Source organism: Capra hircus, chromosome 10, assembly GCF_001704415.2.
Source record: "Capra hircus breed San Clemente chromosome 10, ASM170441v1, whole genome shotgun sequence".
NCBI lineage: Eukaryota > Metazoa > Chordata > Mammalia > Artiodactyla > Bovidae > Capra > Capra hircus.
This window is the reverse complement of record NC_030817.1, coordinates 90,904,393-90,924,911: the sequence shown is the minus strand read 5'-3', so window position 1 is coordinate 90,924,911 and position 20,519 is coordinate 90,904,393. Positions and strand designations below refer to the sequence as shown.

The following is a 20,519-nucleotide window of genomic DNA, read 5'->3' as shown; positions in this document are numbered from 1 at the left end:
CTTGTTGAGTGATACAATACATGCATTGTGATTTTTATATACATCTGTGATGATGACTACACTAGTTTTATTAAGTTAATTTAACATAACCACATGACTCATGAGACACAGACCAAATGTGATTTATTAAGCCCATCCCAAACAAATCCCTTGCTTTATGATACAGTCCTACCCTGTGGTTTAAATGATGAAAGTGAAAGTCACTCAATCGTGTCCTACTCTTTGCAACCCCATGGACTTAATACAGTCCATGGAATTCAGGCCAGAATACTGGAGTTGGTAGACTTTAGCCTCTCCAGGGGATCTTCCAAACCCAAGGATCGAACCCAGGTTTCCTGTATTGCAGACGGATTCTTTACCAGCCCAAGAATACTGAATGGGTAACCTATCCCTTCTCCAGTAGATCTTCCCAACCCAGGAATCAAACCGGGGTCTCCTACATTGCAGACAGATTCTTTACCAACTGAGCTATCAGGGAAGCTCTGATAAATTATGAGGAGGTGTTTTTAAAAATGTTGATATGTTACATCTCCTTAGGTTATTTTAAAAACAAAGACTTCTTCCAAATGCGACAGTGGTACATTCCATTATACAAAGCTGAACTTCGAATAACTTTTAAATTAACATTGAAATATTAAATATCACCCAGGGAAGCAAAATCCTATTTGATTAAAATTTTAACTACACTTTAGAATAAGTACTATCCTTTTTAATTTATCTCCTTTTTAACTGAGTCTTGATTATAATCATTCTCACCTCTTTTTAGGTCACAGACTCTTCTGTTTATAAATTTGAAAGCTAGAAACACTGTACTCAGAGGAAAAAAATACATGTACACACAGCTTTGTACACAAATTTAGTAGGTTCTTAAGTCATCTGTACCTGAGCCTTTGACCCCAGATTGTCTGCTGGTATTCAGTTGCTTCATGGATTTACCCTGTCTGATCAGTTAGAATACATTTCCAAACATAATTTGATTTCTTGTTCTCTCCTACTAGATACGTCCTTATTTTTATTTTCAATGCAGATGCAGAGTCTACAGGGTGGTAAGGAAGCCATAGCTCGATTGGATCAGTTAGAAGCTGATTATTATGATCTGCAACTTCAGTTGTATGAAGTGCAATTTGAAATCTTGAAGTGTGAAGAGTTGCTGTTGACAGCACAGCTGGAAAGCATCAAAAGACTTATATCAGGTATGATGTGTGTCTTAACAACACAAGTCCACAAAAATGCTTTTGAATGAATGATGGAATTTCCCCATGTAGTTGTTTGCTTGCATAGGAAAAATGTACATGGATACTAGCTTTATTTCTTCTGTTGAGGCTAAAAAAACTTAATGCAAAGTCAAGCAAGTGATTTAGTAGAGGTAGCAGTTCAGCTATGATCTTACCTTTGTAAAGTACTTTCTAACTTGCTTTGTTGCTTCAGCCAGAATCTGTACTCTCAAATTTTTAATTTGGCAGACAAGATTCATAGCTTCTTACATTGAACACTTAACTATGTGCGAGATACTGGCATACACATCCCCCCTCTGAGATGTATTTCCTAATAATCACAATTTTACAGAGAAAGTCAAGAGGTAATGGCTTTGCTTGAGGTTACAGAATTAGTGAGTGGATAAGAGTTGCTCTGTCCAGCTCCGTAACCCATGCTGTTAACCATTGCCCCTTGTTTCTGTTTTGTAACAGAAAAGAGAGATGAAGTGGTATACTATGACACTTACGAAAGCATGGAGGCCATGCTGGAGAAGGAAGAGATGGCAGCGTCTGTGCATTTTCAGAGAGAAGAACTTCAGAAACTTCAGCAGAAAGCACGCCAGCTGGAGGCAAGACGTGGACGGGTTTCGGCCAAGAAAGCATACCTCAGAAATAAAAAGGTATAATTGCTTGACTGTAACCTTAATTTACATCTTTCTTTCATTCATTACTTAATCCTTGACCCATATCTAATAATTCTAACCTGATTTGTCACTAATACTTGCATATCTTTTAAAACTAAGTAAGAATAATGTCTTTTCAATACTCAAGCCACTATATTGATATATGGTTGTCAGAGAATTACCCTCGTAAACACATTAGAATAGCCAGTGGTGATGTGCTATTTGCCTCAGTCACTCAAAGGTGATTCTGCTTGGGCATGACTACAGGACTCTGTGTAATGCAAATCCTGGCTTCTTTTTATTTAAGGAGGTCAGGGGTGCTCTATAATTAAGTTGACTGGTTCTAACCTCACTCTTCAAGGAAATTTTTATTTATGTATAAAAGAAATTCAAAAAGGCAAAATGGTTGTCTGAGAAGGCCTTACAAATAGCCGAGAAAAGAATAGCAAGGAGAGATAAGAAAGCCTTTCCTCCGTGATCAGTGCAAAGAAAGAGAGAAAAACAACAGAATGGGAAAGACTAGAGATCTCTTCAAGAAAATTAGATACACAAAGAGACCATTTCATGCAAAGATGGGCACAGTAATGAACAGAAATGGTATGGACCTGACAGAAGCAGAAGATATTAAGAAGAGGTGGCAGGAGTACACAGAAGAACTGTACAAAAAAGATCTTCACGACCCAGATAATCACGATGGTGTGATCACTCACCTAGAGCCAGACATCCTGGAATGTGAAGTAAAGTGGGCCTTAGGAAGCATCACTACAAACAAAGCTAGTGGAGGTGATGGAATTCCAGTTGAGCTATTTCAAATCCTAAAAGATGATGCTGTGAAAGTGCTGCACTCAATATGCCAGCAAATTTGGAAAGCTCAGCAGTGGCCACAGGACTGGAAAAGGTCAGTTTTCATTCCAATTCCAGAGAAAGGCAATGCCAAAGAATGTTCAAACTACTGCATAATTGCACTCATCTCACATGCTAGTAAAGTAATGCTCAAAATTCTCCAAGCCAGGCTTCAGCAATATGTGAACCATGAACTTACAGATGTTTAAGCTAGATTTAGAAAAGGCAGAGGAACCAGAGATCAAATTGCCAACATCCGCTGGATCATCATAAAAGCAAGAGAGTTCCAGAAGAACATCTGCTTTATTGACTATGCCAAAGTCTTTGGCTGTGTGGATCACAACAAACTGTGGAAAATTCTTCAAGAGATGGGAATACCAGACCACCTCACCTGCCCCCTGAGAAACCTGTATGCAGGTCAGGAAGCAACAGTTAGAACTGGACATGGAACAACAGACTGGTTCCAAATTGAGAAAGGAGTACATCAAGGCTGTATATTGTCATCCTGCTTATTTAACTTGTTTGCAGAGTATGTCATGTGAAATGCCAGGCTGGCTGAAGCTCAAGCTGGAATCAAGATTGCCGGGAAAAATATCAATAACCTCAGATATGCAGATGACCCCACCTTTATGGCAGAAAGCGAAGAAGAACTAAAGAGCCTCTTGATGAAAGTGAAAGAGGAGAGTGAAAAGTTGGCTTAAAACTCAACATTCAGAGAACGAAGATCATGGCTTCTGGTCCCATCACTTCATGGGAAATAGATGGGGAAAAAGTGGAAACAGTGTCAGACTTTATTTTGGGGGGCTCCAAAGTCACTGCAGATGGTGATTGCAGCCATGAAATTAAAAGACGCCTGCTCCTTGGAAGAAAAGGTATGACCAACCCAAACAGCATATTAAAAAGCCAACAGAAGTCCGTCTAGTCAGAGCTATGGTTTTTCCAGTAGTCATGTATGGATGTGAGAGTTGGACTATAAAGAAAGCTGAGCACCAGAGAATTGATGCTTTTGAACTGTGGTGTTGGAGAAGACTCTTTGAGAGTCCCTTGGATTGCAAGGAGATCCAACCAGTCCATCCTAAAGGAAATCAGTCCTGAATATTCACTGGAAGGACTGTTGCTGAAGCTGAAACTCCAATACTTTGGCCACCTGATGCGAAGAACTGACTCATCTGGAAAGACCCTGATGCTGGGAAAGATTGAAGGCAGGAGGAGAAGAGGACGACAAAGGGTGAGATGATTGGATAGCATCACCAACTCGATGGACATGAGTTTTGAGTAAGCTCCAGAAGTTGGTGATAGACAGGGAAGCATAGCGTACTGCAGTCTATGGGGTCTCAAGGAGTCGGACATAACTGAGTGACTGAACTGAACTGATAAAAGTGTGTACCAATTTAATGTATAGTTTTCACTCTTCATTCTTATATTAAACTAAATCAGAAGTAGGGAAACTTAGCCGTACAGATTCTGCACATTTAAACTTAGTCTCTGATCTTCTGTGAGTGATCATACATATACTCATGGGTCTCCAAACGGTCTTGTCCCCTGCCCTCTCCTTTCCCTGCCCCCAGACCCCCCCAGTTCCACAGCTGAGGTGACGGGACTGCAGGGGAAAGGAGGAGCGACAGAAGGCTGGCAAGAGAGGAAATTAGAAACACTGTTCTGAAAAGAACGATGAACCATACACACTGTACGACAGATCAAGATGGCTCTCTCTGTAGCAACACCCTACAGTCCTTGTCTGCATATCAGCGTTCCCAGGGTCACGGCCTCCCTGGTTAATCTGGCATCCATGATAGAATTCCACACCCAGGGGAAGTTCTTTGGCTACAAGTAAATCACACCCTGCCTGTCCTCTTAAAAGAACAAAGATGATCTCTGCCTGTCCCATGATGACTTGAGATCTGTCCTTTGTGATTAAACTTTTCAGGAAGAATAAAGAGAAACAACATTGTTCTTTAATATCTTAATTCTCCCAGTAGCCAAAAAGCATTCTTATACTTGAACATTCCTTTATCCTATTTGCTGTGACTATTTATTTCACTGCAAAAATGTTAGTGATACTTACTGTCAGGTATTGCTTTGGATCCTGCTGGAGTTACTGGGCAAACGATGGCATATGCAACATATCACCTTTCTAAAATAAACATAAATAATTTTGAAACACACCTGAGCTCTGTTCTAGAAAAGGAATTATAGACTTGTATCATCATTTTTATAACCAAGGGAACTAAGTCTGCCCAAGGGAAAGTGGCGAGTATGGCTCAGAGACAGGATTCTATCCAAGGTCTGTGTGACTTGGAAGCCTGAGCCATTGTATCACTACGTCATACCACTTTCCCCTGTGGAGATTACCTTGGAGAGGTTCATTTCATGATCAATACTTTTTAGGAATATAGTCAACCCAGTGTGGGTGAAGATAGGAAAGTGATAAAACAATTGCTTTAAAATATAGCTTCCTGGCTTGAAAGGTTATTCATATACGACTTAATGAGGTTAGAAGAGTGATCTTTTGGTATAACTTTGAAAGTGTTGGAAATTAGTGTTAACCTTTGTATCTCTATAGGACCCAGAGAAAATGAAGACAGCCTGGTACTACTGGAAAGTTGCCAGATGATAAGATAGTGCATTATTTTGTAAAGAGCGCATATCTGTTATTTAATATATTTTCATGTGATTAGAATTAGCATATCTGTATTATACTTTCTTGTCTTTAAGGTCTCTTTTTAGCTTTGAAATCTACCAATGACCAGAAGATTCAGATTTTATGATAGTGTTTAAACCAATCCAAGCAAAATCATGTTCTTTAATTCCTCAGAGAGCACTTAAGAAACAGAAGTTAAGAATTATATATCCATTTTTGCTCAGACTATTTTAAAGAGTATAATAATAATTAGAATCTTATGGCCTAAATCTTCGGATTTGAAAGAGGCTTTTAAGATTCCCACACACCATTCCACTCTACCATGGCCATTCCTCCCCTTCCAAAAAAAGGGAGAAATCAGGAATTCTGTAGTTTAATAAACGAGTCTTTTAAGATACTAAATTATGCTGGTTTATGCTGCTTCAATATTCCAGGTGAGAAACCAGAGGTGGCTTACTTGATATTTTATTGTGTAGGTATATGTTGATTAAAATTTAATTTATTCAGTTGTATTAAAAAACACATTTCATGTATTTTTAGGAAATTTGTATTGCAAAACACAATGAAAAATTCCAACAGCGCCTTCGGAGTGAAGATGACTATAGAACCCACCACACAGTACAACTAGTAAGTTTGCATTCTGGAAAACTTAGAATAAAACTTTGAATTTTATATATCGCAAAGTGAATAAAATCTACAGAGATTAAGAAAATGTTATAGCTAGATGTGCGCATTAGTGGGAAAATTGGTTCCAGGATACCTGCCCTGCCCGCATCCCTCAATCCCCCAAATCTCTGGATGCCCCAGTCCTTTATATAAGATAGCGCAGTACTTACATATAACCTGCACATGTCCTCCTGTAGTCTTCATTTCTAGATTGCCTACTTATACAGTGTAAATGTGATGTAACGTTGCCAGTGGGCAAATTCTTTGGATTCTGCTTTTTGGAACCGTGTGTGTGTGCGTGCGTGCGTGCGTGCGTGCGTGCGTGCGTGCGTGTGTGTGTGTGTGTTCCACCTCCCTGCATATTTTCAATCCAAGGATGTTTGAATCCAAGGATGTAGATTCAGAGGGCCAATTATGCATATACTTCATTATAGCACAGTTTCCCCTACCAGTAAAATCTCACACAGGAATGTTACATTTGTTATAGTCTGAATCAACTTTGACATCATTACCACCCAGAGTCCATAGTTTATCCTTAGTGCTTGTCCATTCTGTTGGTTTTGCCAAATATATGACATGAATCCACCATTACAGTATTGAATAATGTATTCACTGAATGTGTTCACTGCCCTAAAAATTCCCAGTGCTCCACCTCTTCATATCCCTCTGTCCACAAACTCCTGGCAACCACTGATGTTTTTGTTTTGCCTTTCCCCAGAACATTGGAACCACACACTTATGTAGCTCTTTCATATTTGCTCATTTAACTTGTAATTTGCACTTAAGGTTCCTCTGTGTTATTCGCCTGGCATGGTAGCTTATTTCTTAGCCCTGAATAATATTCCCTTGCCTGTATGTACCACAGTGTATTTGTCCATCCACTTAGTGAGGACATCTTCCTTCCAAGTTTTGACAATTAGGAGTAAAGCTGATAACATGGGAATGGTTATGTGTGTACATTAAATTTTCAGCTCTTTTGGGTAAATCGCAAAGAGTATGATGGGATCTTACAGGAAGAATACGCTTACCTTGTAGTAAACTGCCAAACGGTCTTCCAGAGTGCCTTTAGTAAGTGTTACTTTTTCATTTTTAATTAGGTTATTTGTTTTCTTCAGGATAATAGCCCCTGTCAGATATATCTATTGAAAATACTTTCTCCCAATCTGTGACTTGTGTTTTCATTCTTTAACAGTATCTCCCAAAACAGAGTTTTTAATTTCAATGAAATCCAGCTTACCAAATCTTTGTTTGATGTACCATTGGTGGTGTATCTAAAAAGTCACCACCAAACCCAAGGTCATAAATTTTCTCCTGTGTTATATTCTACAAGCTTTATAATTTCCCATTTTACATTTAATTCTGTGATCCATTTTTAGTTAAAATTTGTGAAGAGTGTAGGGCTAAATTGTCTCCCCCCCTGCCATTTTCTTCTTTTTTAAATGTGGTGGTTAGTTGCTCTAGCACCATTTGCTGAAAAGACTGCAATTTTTCCATGGAATTTTCTTTGCTCCTTTAAGGATATGTTGGTTATATTTGTTTGAGCTCTCTATCCTGTTCCATTGATCTAGGTTTTTTTTGCCTCTCCAAACAAACTTTAAAATAAGAGCTGAGATTTTGATTAAGATAGCACTGAATGTATAGCTCAAGATGGGAGTAGTTGAAATCTTAGCAGTAGGGAGTCTTCCTATACATGAACAGAGAATCTCTTTAGTTTTTCTTTGATTTCTTTTATAAGAGTTACAGTTATATAACTATATATAGTTATATATGGGCTTAAATAAAAGAAAGGAAAACCACTAGTAGGGAAAACCACTAGACTATTCAGGTATGATGTAAATAAAAAAATCCCTTAGAATTCTCAGTATGAGTGACAAATAGATTCAAGGGATTAGATCTGATAGACAGACATAGTGCCTGAAGAACTATGGATGGATGTTGGTGACATAGTACAGGAGTCAGTGATCAAGACTGTCCCCAAGAAAAAGAAATGCAAAAAGGCAAAATGGTTGTCTGACAAAGCTTTACAAATAGCTGAGAAAAGAAGAGAAGCAAAAGGCAAAGAAGAAAAGGAAAGGTATACCCATTTGAATGCAGAGTTCCAAAGAATAGCAAGGAGAGATAAGAAAGCCTTCCTCAGTGATCACTGCAAAGAAATAGAGGAAAACAATAGAATGGGAAAGACTAGAAGATCTCTTCAAGAAAATTAGAGATACAAGGAAACATTTCATGCAAAGATGGGCACAATAAAGAACAGAAATGGTATGGACCTAACAGAAACAGAAGATATTAAGAAGAAGTAGCAAGAATACACAGAAGAACTATATAAAAAAGATCTTCACAACCCAAATAACCACAATGGCGTGATCACTCACCTAGACCCAGACATCCTAGAATCCGAAGTCAAGAAGGCCTTAGGAAGCATCACTACAAACAAAGCTAGTGGAGGTGATGGAATTCCAGTTGAGCCATCTCAAATCCTCAAAAATGATGCTGTGAAAGTGCTTCACTCAATATGCCAGCAAATTTGGAAAACTCAGCAGTGGCCACAGGACTGGAAAAGATAGGTCAGTTTTCATTCCAATTCCAAAGAAAGGCAATGCCAAAGAATGTTCAAACTACTGCACAATTGCACTCATCTCACACGCTAGCAAAGTAATGCTCAAAATTCTGCAAGCCAGTCTTCAACAGTATGTGAACCATGAACTTCCAGATGTTCAAACTGGATTTAGAAGAGGCAGAGGAATCAGATCAAATTGCCAACATCCACTGGATCATCAAAAAAGTAAAAGAGTTCCAGGAAAAACATCTACTTCTGTTTTATTGACTGCACCAAAGCCTTTGACTGTGCGGATCACAACAAACTGGAAAATTCTTAAAGGGATGGGAGCACCAGACCACCTTACCTGCCTCCAGGGAAACCTGTAGGCAGGTCAAGAAGCACCAGTTAGAACCAGACATGGAACAATGGACTGGTTCAAAATTAGACAAGGAGTACGTCAAGGCTGTATATTGTCACTCTGTTTATTTAACTTGTATGCAGAGTACATCATGTGAAATGTCAGTCTGGATGAAGCATAAGCTGGACTCAAGATTGCCAGGAGAAATATCAATAACCTCAGATATGTAGATGACACCACCCTTATGGCAGAAAGCAAAGAGGAACTGAAGAGCCTCTTGATGAAAGTGAAGGAGGAGAGTGAAAAAGCTGGCTTAAAACTCAGCATTCAGAAAACTAATATCATGGCATCCGGTCCCATCACTTCATGGCAAATAGATGTGGAAACAATGGAAACAGTGACAGATTTTATTTTCTTGGGCTCCAAATCACTGCAGATAGTGACTGCAGCCATGAAATTAAAAGACGCTTGCTTCTTGGACAAAAAGCTATGACCAACCTAGACAGCATATTAAAAAGCAGAGACATTACTTTGCTGACAAAGGTCCATATAGCCAAAGCTGTGGTTTTCCCAGGAGTCATGTATGAATGTGAGAGCTGGACCATAAAGAAGGCTGAATGCCGAAGAATTGATGCTTTCAAACTGAGGTGTTGGAGAAAACACTTGAGAGTCCCTTCAGGTGTTGAAGAAGACTCTTGAGAGTCCCTTCAGGTGTTGAAGAAGACTCTTGAGAGTCCCTTGGACTGTAAGGAGATCAAACCATTCAATTTTAAAGGAAATCAGTGCTGACCATTCATTGGAAGGATTCATGCTGAAGCTCCAATACTTTGGCCACCTGATGCAAAGAATTGACTCATTGGAATCTTCCCCTGATGCTGGGAAAGATTGAAGGCAGGAGGAGGGGACAACAGAGGATAAGATGGTTGGTTGGCATCACTGATTGATGTACATGAGTTTGAGCAAGCTCCAGGAGTTGGTGATGGACAGGGAAGCCTGGTATGTTGCAGTCCATAGGGTCACAAGGAGTTGGACACCACTGAGTGACTGAACTGAACTGAACTGATAGTTATGTATAAATATCCATCAGTTCATACCTAAACATGTCTGAAAGTTTTCTTTCCATATAGATCTTGTACACATTTTATTAGATTTATACCTAAATTTGTCTTCTTTTTTGGGGTGTGCCAAGAATCGATGCTTTTGAACTGTGGTGTTGGAGAAAAGTCTCTTTAGAGTCTCTTAGACTACAAGGCAGAATCTTAACCACTGGACCTCCAAGGAAGCTGAGTGCCGAAGAATTGATGCTTTTGAACTGTGGTGTTGGAGAAGACTCTTGAGAGTCCTGTGGACTGTAAGGGACCAGTCCCACCAGTCCATTCTAAGGGAGATCAGTCCTGGGTGTTCTTTGGAAGGAATGATGCTAAAGCTGAAACTCCAGTACTTTGGCCACCTCATGCGAAGAGTTGACTCATTGAAAAAGACTCTGATGCTGGGAGGGATTGGGGGGAGGAGGAGAAGGGGACGACAGAGGATGAGATGGCTGGATGGCATCACTGACTCGATGGACGTGAGTCTGAGTGAACTCTAGGAGTTGGTGATGGACAGGGAGGCCTGGCGTGCTGCAGTTCATGGGGTTGCAAAGAGTCGGACACGACTGAGCGACTGAACTGAACTGAGACTGCAAGGAGATCCAACCAGTTCATCCTAAAGGAAATCAGTCCTGAATATTCATTGGAAGGACTGATGCTGAAGCTGAGACTCCAGTACTTTGGCCACTTGATGGGAAGAACTGACTCATTGGAAAAGACCCTGATGTGCGAAAGATTGAAGGGGGAAGGAGAGGGGGATGACAGAGGATGAGATGGTTGGATGGCATCACTGACGCGATGGACATGAATTTGAGTAGGCTCTGGGAGTTGGTGATGGACAGGGAAGCCTGGCATGCTGCGGTCCATGGGGTCGGAAAGAGTCGGACACAACTGAGCGACTGAACTGAACTGAATGTAAACAGTGCTGTAGGTATGATATAAAAGGTTTTTTATTCCAGCATTTCATTACTGTTTTATTAGAAAGCAGTTGGCTAATTGGCTTTTATACTAGGTTAGCCTAATTTGTGGAGAAGGCAATGGGAACCCACTCCAGTACTCTTGCCTGGAAAATCCCATGGACGGAGGAGCTTGGTAGACTGCAGTCTATGCGGTTGCGAAGAGTTGGACATGACTGAGCAACTTCCCTTTCATTTTTCACTTTCATGCATTGGAGAAGGAAATGGCAACCCACTCCAGTGTTCTTGCCTGGAGAATCCCAGGGACAGGGGAGCCTAGTGGGCTGCCGTCTATGGGGCTGCACAGAGTCGGACGCAACTGAAGTGACTAGCAGCAGCAGCAGCAGCAGCCTAATTTGTGGTCAACGCAATATGTCAGCCCTATATCCTGCAATTTTCCTATTAATTCTAGTCATATTTTTTTGGTTCTTTCAGATTTTCTATATATACAGTCATGTCATATGCAAATAAAGGCAATTTAGTTCTTTTGAATGCAATCCGTATACCTTTTATTTATTTTTCTTATTGCATTCACTAGGATTTCCAGTGTGGTATTGAAAGGAGTGGTGAGAGATTTGTCTTTTCCTGATCTGTTAACAAGAAAGCTTCTAATTTGTTGTGATTGAGTGATGTTAGCTGCTGCTGTAGGGGTTTTGATGTTATCCCTCAAGCTCATTATGGCACACAGCTAAAACTCTTGAATTTAAAACATAAAAAGTAACCAGACTACCCATAAGCTGTAAAATAATCTTAAATTAACAGAAAATTTAATGTATTTTTATTTTTCATTACTGTTTTCATGGGTCAAGAGCTGCTTTGTAAGAAAAGTCAGACTATGGGCCAGTAAAGAATTCAGTGAATAAGAATGCCTCCTATTATCACTATCGGCACCTACACTGCTTGTTATTAGATTCCACACTTAGAATGTGTTTCTTATTACATGAAGATTGTGGATTCTGATAAAATGCCAATACTTTTGTGAATGGAATAGCTAATTAGCTTCTTAGAATGAATGAGTATCAAATCCTTTCTCAAAGAATTTTATGTGGCAAAGATGAGTAAAAACGAGGAAATTGGTATTTGGGGAAATCTCAAAGATAAATGTCATCTGCCTCATGTTAGTAGTTTTGCCTACTACTGACTTTGGGTGGAATACCTCATTGTAGGAGAACGAATCCACCTTTCTTTAACATGCAGAGCTAGAGGAAAATGAAAGTTGGCTTAGATCAAATCTAATTCTAAATCACCTTTATCAATCTACAGATGCATACACAGACACACAAGTGTATAGCTCATAAGTTTTAACTTTCATGAGATGAACATATGCGTGCAACCAGCACCCAGGTTGACACAGTGTTAACAGAAACTCAAAGCTCCTTGTGTCACCATCTAATAAGTATCCTCTGTTGCTGCTGCTGCTAAGTCGCTTCAGTCATGTCCGACTCTGTGCGACCCCATAGACGGCAGCCCACCGGGCTCCCCCTTCCCTGGGATTCTCTAGGCAAGAATACTGGAGTGGGTTGCCATTTCCTTCTCCAGTGCATGAAAGTGAAAAGTCAAAGTGAAGTCGCTCAGTCGTGTCTGACGCTTTGCGACCCCATGGACTTCAGCCTACCAGGCTCCTCCGTCCATGGGATTTTCCAGGCAAGAGTGCTGGAGTGGGGTGCCATTGCCTTCTCTACCCACCCACAAAAGGGTTGATTGAGTGATTAATACACACCACTCCCCGCCCAAAGGGTAGATTATCTTCATTAAATGACTTGCCGGTAGCTAGCAAGGGGTGGAAATAGGGGGTGATATTCAACTCAGGCCTGTTGATTTCAGTTTTCAGTGCTCTACGAAAAGTCCATGTAAGCCTATTAGTTCATACCTGAACATGTCTGAAACTTTGCATTTGGGGTCTTTTAGATAATAATAAGATCTGACTCTGGATATATCTGCTAACAGACCAGCAGTATGATTGACCAGTTGTATTTCTGAATTTCAAATATTTCTGAAACTCCAACTGTTTGTTTATTATGTTTAGAGATGCAGATTCACAGTTTGAAACACTGAGTATCTTTTAGATAACTTAATTTTTTCTCAAGTACTAACCCCTGTATGCATTAGATCGTACCCTCTAAGTACAGAAAACTGTTCATCTCTGAGACAAGGCCTTAGAAGACCCTTTGTCCCCAAGAGTTCTGTGGCCTGTATCCCAGCGTGGAAAGGTACATGCCCACTCCCGTTCCAGGTGGTTACCACATGTGCATATGACAGTTTTTCATTCCTTCCTTCTGCTGGCTCAGCTTTGTAAATGGAACTGAATACAGAGTAGGGGTGAGGAGCTGGAATAAGTTCTTGCCTCACTGTGTCCTTGAGCCACTCTGGGCTTTCCTCTCTAAAGGAGAGAATCTGCCTGGGATCTTTATTTCTTTTAATAAACTCAAGTCATATCTTTTCAAATTTTCCCATCTGGAAACCTTAAGCATTATATAGGGCAATCTGGACTGCCTGACTTAACCTACCAATAAATGGCTTTTGCAGACTCTCCCAGTGAGAGCCCTCTAAAGGGAAAGGGTCTTCTTGACTTGCCACAAGAAGAGATGGAAGAATGTTCATCTTTACTCACCCTTGCCCCACCCTGATCATGAGTCCAGAGACTGATTTCTATACAGAGGATCCAAGCCACCTAACCAGGAGATAAAGCCAAAAGCCGGTCTCCGTTGTATGTGATAGTGCCTCCCTCTGGGGAAGTGGTTGGCCGCAGTAGCACTCTTCAGTGCATTCCATCAATGACAGCCACATATCTGTCACTTGACCTTCAGCAGTGAGGCTGTCAGAAACACTCCTTCTAGTCTTTAACCTCCTGCCAAGAATTCACTTTCCTTCCTCTAGGAAGAGGAATTCATGTTTAGCTTGACCAACATTGGGTGGATGATAGTGTATTCCCAGTTTGGGATTAGGGAATGGGGAGGAAAAATGAATGAGATACTAAGACATAGATTTGTAGCAGGAGGAACAGGTTCAGTTATAGTAGACATTTGCAGAACACTAGGCTTAACCTGTATATAATATCTAAGTTACTAAGTGGTTATTTTTTATTTTTAAGGTCAACTGTTAATATTTGAGTTAGCTAGAACCACAAATGTGAAATATTTTTCAGTTCAGAGGAAATATTATTTTACTTTGCAGAGTAAACATCTTTTAATTGGTATTACATGTAGAAAGTGAAACAAATTTCATTTCTATTAAAGCTAACAGTGTTTCATGCCACCAAACATTGCTTAACGTATCATTCTTTGGAGTAATACAGCATATATATTGAGAGAACTCTCCTTTTTTTCTATTAATGATAAAATACAGTGGGACACATCATAATGGAATTACTATTAATTTTTTTTTTAACCAGAGAAGAGATAAATTACATGATGAAGAAGAAAGAAAAAGTGCCTGGGTTAGCCAAGAAAGACAGAAAACACTGGATAGACTTCGAAATTTTAAACAGGTAGTAAAAGTGTGGTCAATTTATTATTGTTCATTGCTTTTTAAACAGAGTTACATATATACTCCTATTGTAACATCTCTTTTATGAGAAAAACTTGATTTCCCTTTTGTTATTTAGGAAACAGTTACAGTCATGGCAGTCTTGGCTCACCCTTCCAGCGGTATAAGAGGAGTAGTCAGGACCTTTGGGAAGTCTGGATTCCTCTTGAGTTTAATAAAAGTTAGCTAGTAACTAACCGTCCACTTCAAGCATCAGCTTGTTATTAATTCTGTGCACATCAGCCTGTGGTAATAATCTGACCACTGGGAGAATTAGAAGATGGGTCAGCATACATGAGAAAGGCTTTAGCAGGTCTCTTGCCAAGCTCATCCATGACTCCAGACACTGACACTACAGTAGCTGAGCATTTCCTAGGAATGTGCTTAAACTCAGTAGTTTTAGTTCTTAGCAGCTACTTAAGGCCTTACTTCTCTTTATTCTGAAGTATCTCCTTGCAGGAGAAGGAGGCTTTTGATCAAGTGAAAGAGTGAGGTGGGAATGGGATCCTTAACAAAGGGATAAGCCTTGTATTAAAAAAATGTTGTTTACCAAATGCATTATGGCTATGTTCTACCATAATAAAAAGATTGGAGCGCTATCAGTACTCCTAACAAATTTTATCATTTTCTTTTTTTTTCAGTAGGTTGATTCTCTTGTCAATTTTTTTAATTTGTTTTTTTATTGAAGAATAATTGCTTTACAGAATTTTATCATAAAATGCATATATTGTTTTCCGAGCTTTAAAAAAAGTACCACTTAACCATTTAAGAACATTAATGTTTTAATTTTTGTCTGAGCATTTGGAAAATACATGTAAGAAACTAAGAATAGTTTTTTTAGCAATAAAATAGCATATATATGTTTGACATCATTTGTTTTGAATTTTACCTGCTAATATTTTTCCATTTAAAGTAGTACTTTTATTACTAACGGTCTTTTTATAGGGATTTGATAAGCAAATAAGAGAGTTTAGTGATTAATTTCTTGTAGAGTATTACATTTTAATGTTTGTTTTTCTGTATATCTTTCCCTGAAAAATCACAAAAGCTCTAAAATAACACCTCGCATTAGATGGAGAAAATAAAGTCATTTGGTCATAAATTCTAATCTAACGAGTTATAACTTCTGATTTCTTAGAGATACCCAGGCCAGGTCATACTTAAATCAACCCGATTGCGACTGGCTCATGCAAGAAGAAGAAGTACAGCCAGCCCGGTGTCCTGTGAAGACCAGTGTGACAGCCTGCCAGGAGTGCTCCAGGTCGAAGAGAAAAGGGAGGGAGTGGACGAAGGAAGGGCCAAGCTCAGGTCATCACAGGCAGCAGACGCCCAGAGCCTCACCCCACCTGAAGGTCATCCGTCAGCACAACTTGAAGCCACCTCATCACTTCCCAGCGGCTTTACCGCTGAGCTGCCTCCCCCTGTGTCTCGTCCACTGTTAAACACTGTTGACTGCAGAGCAGGCTCTGTCCCAGCGGGGCCGCTCCCACCCCCTCTGCCTCCCACGCCTCCCCCGCCCCCCCCGCCCCCCCCACCCCCCCACCGCCACCTTTGCCCGTGGGTCAGGACGGCGCCCCCGAGACCCTGGAGAAAGGCCTGCCCCAGATGGAAGGGAGCGAGAAGAGGATCCCGAAGTCAGCCAGTGCCCCTTCAGCACACCTCTTCGACAGCAGCCAGCTCGTCAGCGCCAGGAAGAAGCTCAGAAAGACGGCTGAAGGCTTGCAAAGGAGGAGAGGTAAGTTAAAAACGCCGAGTTCATCTGTTGACTGAGGCATATAGTTAAAGACCATTTTTGTCCTCACAATTAGAAAGCTTTTTTAAACATTATATTTTTGAACATTATTTGATAGCAAACAGGTTCTCAATGTCTCACCTTGGCAGAATTCTTACCAACCCATGTTTGCAGATGGGTGCAGACATGAATAAATGTGGGCCTGCTTGAGCTCTTAGGCATGTTTTAAAAATTTTATCTTTTGACTTGATCTCTTTGGTAACATATTTTAGGTGGCTCCTTTAATGTTAGAATCTGATTTTAAATCTCAGAAATATAAGAACAGGGAAGCTGTCTGGTCAGAATAACATTGGCAGATTCATGTAACATTTGGCTACATATTTATTGAGGACCCTGGCATGTTGTTGTATAAAGAAGCAAAGAAGAAAAGGGCATTTCAGATGCCTTCATAAAGCTGTTTTTGAAACAGTGAATAATTTTGGCCCTTAAGGAACTTTAACTTTCATGGTGAATAATTTTGGCCCTTAAGGAGCTTTAACTTTCATGGAGAGACTATTTTTTCGGTGTATTAAATTTTAATCTAAGAGACCATCCAGTAGGATATTTCTTACTATAACCCAAGTAGAATATCATATGTGAAAGTTATTTTAAAAAAAGAAAATCATCACCATAATGAGCCAGAATTTAAGTTTCTTTAATTAGATGTGCAATCCAGTCACGGTCTGAATTTAGATTGGATTTTTGTATTATGGAAACCCTTTCGGAGTCTCAACCATAATATTACTAAAGATCATCCCCGCTCAGCAGCTCCCAGTCTGCTCTCTTCTCTCACACAGGAAACAATAGAAGTACTAGTAATGCTTGACATGGAATTTGAGTCTTGGAACCTTTTTTTTAAACAAACATAATTAGTATCCCCTGTGTTCTGACAAAGTTCTGTCCATGCTTAATGGTCCCTTCTATTGATGTGCTTTCAGCTTCCTGGGCTGTCACAGTACTAAAGTCTTAAAAGTTGTACAGGTCCCCACTCTTAAGCGCAGTCCTAACTAGCTGTTTGTTTTCTTCCATTTTCTAAAGTGAGCTCACCCATGGATGAGGTGCTAGCTTCCTTGAAGCGTGGTAGTTTCCATCTGAAAAAGGTTGAACAGCGAACTCTGCCTCCTTTTCCTGATGAAGATGATAGTAATAACATCTTGGCACAAATAAGAAAGGGGGTAAAATTGAAGAAGGTACAGAAGGAAGTCTTGAGAGAATCCTTCACGCTTCTGCCTGACACAGACCCTCTAACACGGAGCATCCATGAAGCTCTTAGAAGAATCAAAGAAGCATCCCCTGAATCAGAGGACGAAGAGGAGGCTTTGCCTTGCACAGACTGGGAAAACTAACAAGTAAATGGCCTTACTTTTCTTCAGTAGCGTTCAGTATACAGCTTTTATGTTGGATGATGAGGTCTGTCATATTTCATTGCATCTGAGGGTTATTGTTTACTATATAGGTCAGTTAGAGGCTGGATCATAAATTTGTAAACTTTAAGCTTTACTTCTGTAGTTTCTGGAAATATAACAAGAAAACATGCTTTACAAAGATGTTGCTTTGTAAATGCTGTTTTTTTAATATCCTGCTCATTAAACATTTTTACAGTATAAGCTATAATGCAAGTAAAAAGGATAGCCTTTCTCTAGTAAAGTGATAGTCTTACTCTAGCTTCAAAAAAAAATAGGAAAAGCTTTTTCTGACTTAGATGTTTCAGTTGCAAACTGTCATGCATATTGAATCTTGATATTTTGTTGGTTTCCCACAAAGGAATCTAATTGCATTGTCTAATTATTTAGCTTTCTAAGCCTTTAAAGTTTATCATTTATGACTTATCATGATTACTGCATTATCTATATAAAATTGTATGAATATCTTATTGAGTTAACCCTGTGGGTGTTGGTATTCTCCCAAGGTAATAGAGTTTTCTCAAGTACACTTTAATAAGCTAATTTGTATAGTTATTTGGCACAAATTATGCTAAATATATAGAATTGGTAAAGATAACACAGGGGTTTCCCAGCTGGCAGAGTGGCAAAGAATCTGCCTGCCATGCAGGAAATGCAAGAGACACAGGTTCAATCCCCGGGTCAGAAAGATCCCCTGGAGTAGGAAATGGCAACCCGCTCCAATATTTCTTGCCTGGAAAAATCCATGGACAGAGGATCGCAGAGTTGGACACGACTGAGTGACTGAGTACACACACACAAAGATAACACATGCTATAAATCAAATAGTATATTGAACTGGTATGACCATAGCTGACATGCTTGTACAGATATGAAATATGCACGTATGTTCTATTAATCATTATGTTCTCTTGATGGAATGTTTCTATAGTCTTCACTAAAAAGGGGGAAGTAGGTGAGGTAGAGGAATGAGAAACTTATCCTTAGCACAGTTACTTTAAGAATCCCGGTGCCAAATCCTAAGAATTACCAAGAGAGCTTATTAAAAATGCAGATTCATGGCCTTCATTCCCAAAGATCCTGTCAGAGTAGAACTGATATATACGTAGTCATACATGTCGCTTTTAAAGACTTACTCCAGAAAAAAAAAAACCCCAAAACAGAAACTGTCATTAGTTCTTTAAAAAAAATATTGATTAGATGTTGGAAGATACTATTTTGGATATGTCAGAATATTACTAAAAGCAGTTTTATCCTTTTGCACTGTCAGAAAAATGTTCTGCTTCTTCACTCCCAACCCTGGCCCTCCCCACCAGCACCTGCCCCAATCAGCAGCTTGACAAAAGCATGAAGACTCTGACAAGTGGCCGTGTGTAATCTAAGTGTGTTCTAACCAGCATTTGATAGTAACACCGTCCTGCTATGGCCATGCGTCTTGGGACTGGCGGCATCCTTTTCCCCTGTTAGGTGTGGAGGCCTTAATTAGTAGTCACGTACTGTTTTTGGATCCCAAAATAATTTCAAGTTCTTTGTGCTTGTACGTATGTGTGCTGTGCTTTGTAAAGGAATGTGAACATGTCCACTCATTGTGTGAGTGTGTCTAGAGACTCAGCTGTGCCTGATTGGGAACCATCCCCACACTGGGTGATACAAATTGTGTCCCACTTCACAATGCTTGCTACCCATTCCCTTGTCCCCTTTAGCATGTAGCCTCTCAATAAGCTGCTAAACTTATCCAGAAACTACCGTGTTGGCACACTGATTACATAATCCCACAGCTAGAACCTCACATAAGCACGCATTTCACATATTCAAGTGGCTTTGCTGCTAATTACCTTATATCAGGTGTTAAGAATATGCCCATAATTGATTTGTTGTTCAGCTGCTAAGTCATGTCCAACTCTTTATGACTCCATAGACTGCAGCACACCAGGCTCCTCTGTCCTCCACTGTCTCCCAGAGTTTGCTCAGATTCAGGTCCATTGAGTCAGTGATACTATCTATTAGGCTGGTACAAACGTGATGGTGGTTTTGGACTGTAAATTTTAAATCATAACTAGGCTTCAGTTCAGTTCAGTCGCTCAGTCATGTCCAACTCTTTGCGACCCCGTGAATCGCAGCATGCCAGGCCTCCCTGTCCTTCACCAGCTCCCAGAGTTCACTCAAACTCAAGTCCATTGACTCGGTGATGCCATCCAGCCATCTCATCCTCTGTCGTCCCATTCTCCTCCTGCCCCCAATCCCTCCCAGCATCAGAGTCTTTTCCAATGAGTCAACTCTTCGCATGAGGTAGACAAAGTACTGGAGTTTCAGCTTTAGCATCATTCCTTCCAAAGAACACTCAGGACTAATCTCCTTTAGAATGGATTGGTTGGATCTCCTTGCAGTCCAGGGGACTCTCAAGAGTGTTCTCCAACACCACAGTTCGAAAGCATCAATTCTTCGGCGCTCAGCTTAGACACATTATTAATCAAAATAGGAACCATTACAATCAATACGTTTTTGGCAACGAGAAATAAATTTGTTTATTCCTAAAGTGTAAAAGTCCTTGCTTCAGGATTTGATGAACTCTTGGAAAGCATTTTCTGCCTCCTGCTGGTTATGGAAGCCTTTTCCCTGCAAAAAGTTGTTGAGATGCTTGAAGAAGTGGTAGTAGGTCCACGAGAGGTTAGGTGAATGTGGCGGATGAGGCACAGCTTCGTAGCCCAATCGTTTAACTTCTGGAGTGTCGGCTGTGCAATGTGCAGTCAGGTGTTGTCGTGCAGAAGAATTGGGCCCTTTCTGTTGGTCGTTGCTGGCTGCAGGTATTGCAGTTTTTGGTGTACCTCATGGATTTGCTGAGCATACTTC

The 20,519-nt window shown here is 40.1% G+C and overlaps 1 protein-coding gene across 1 annotated transcript in view; it reads left to right on the top strand.

Moving 5' to 3' along the window:
* Positions 1 to 20,519, top strand: part of JMY (junction mediating and regulatory protein, p53 cofactor) — an 83,415-nt gene that overhangs the window by 48,688 nt on the left and 14,208 nt on the right. The window contains 7 exon segments of the mRNA XM_018053673.1: positions 1,028 to 1,193; positions 1,689 to 1,876; positions 5,904 to 5,990; positions 14,362 to 14,457; positions 15,634 to 16,027; positions 16,030 to 16,230; positions 17,305 to 17,615. Of these exon segments, the coding sequence (XP_017909162.1) occupies positions 1,028 to 1,193; positions 1,689 to 1,876; positions 5,904 to 5,990; positions 14,362 to 14,457; positions 15,634 to 16,027; positions 16,030 to 16,230; positions 17,305 to 17,612 (1,440 nt within the window). The 3' untranslated portion in view covers positions 17,613 to 17,615.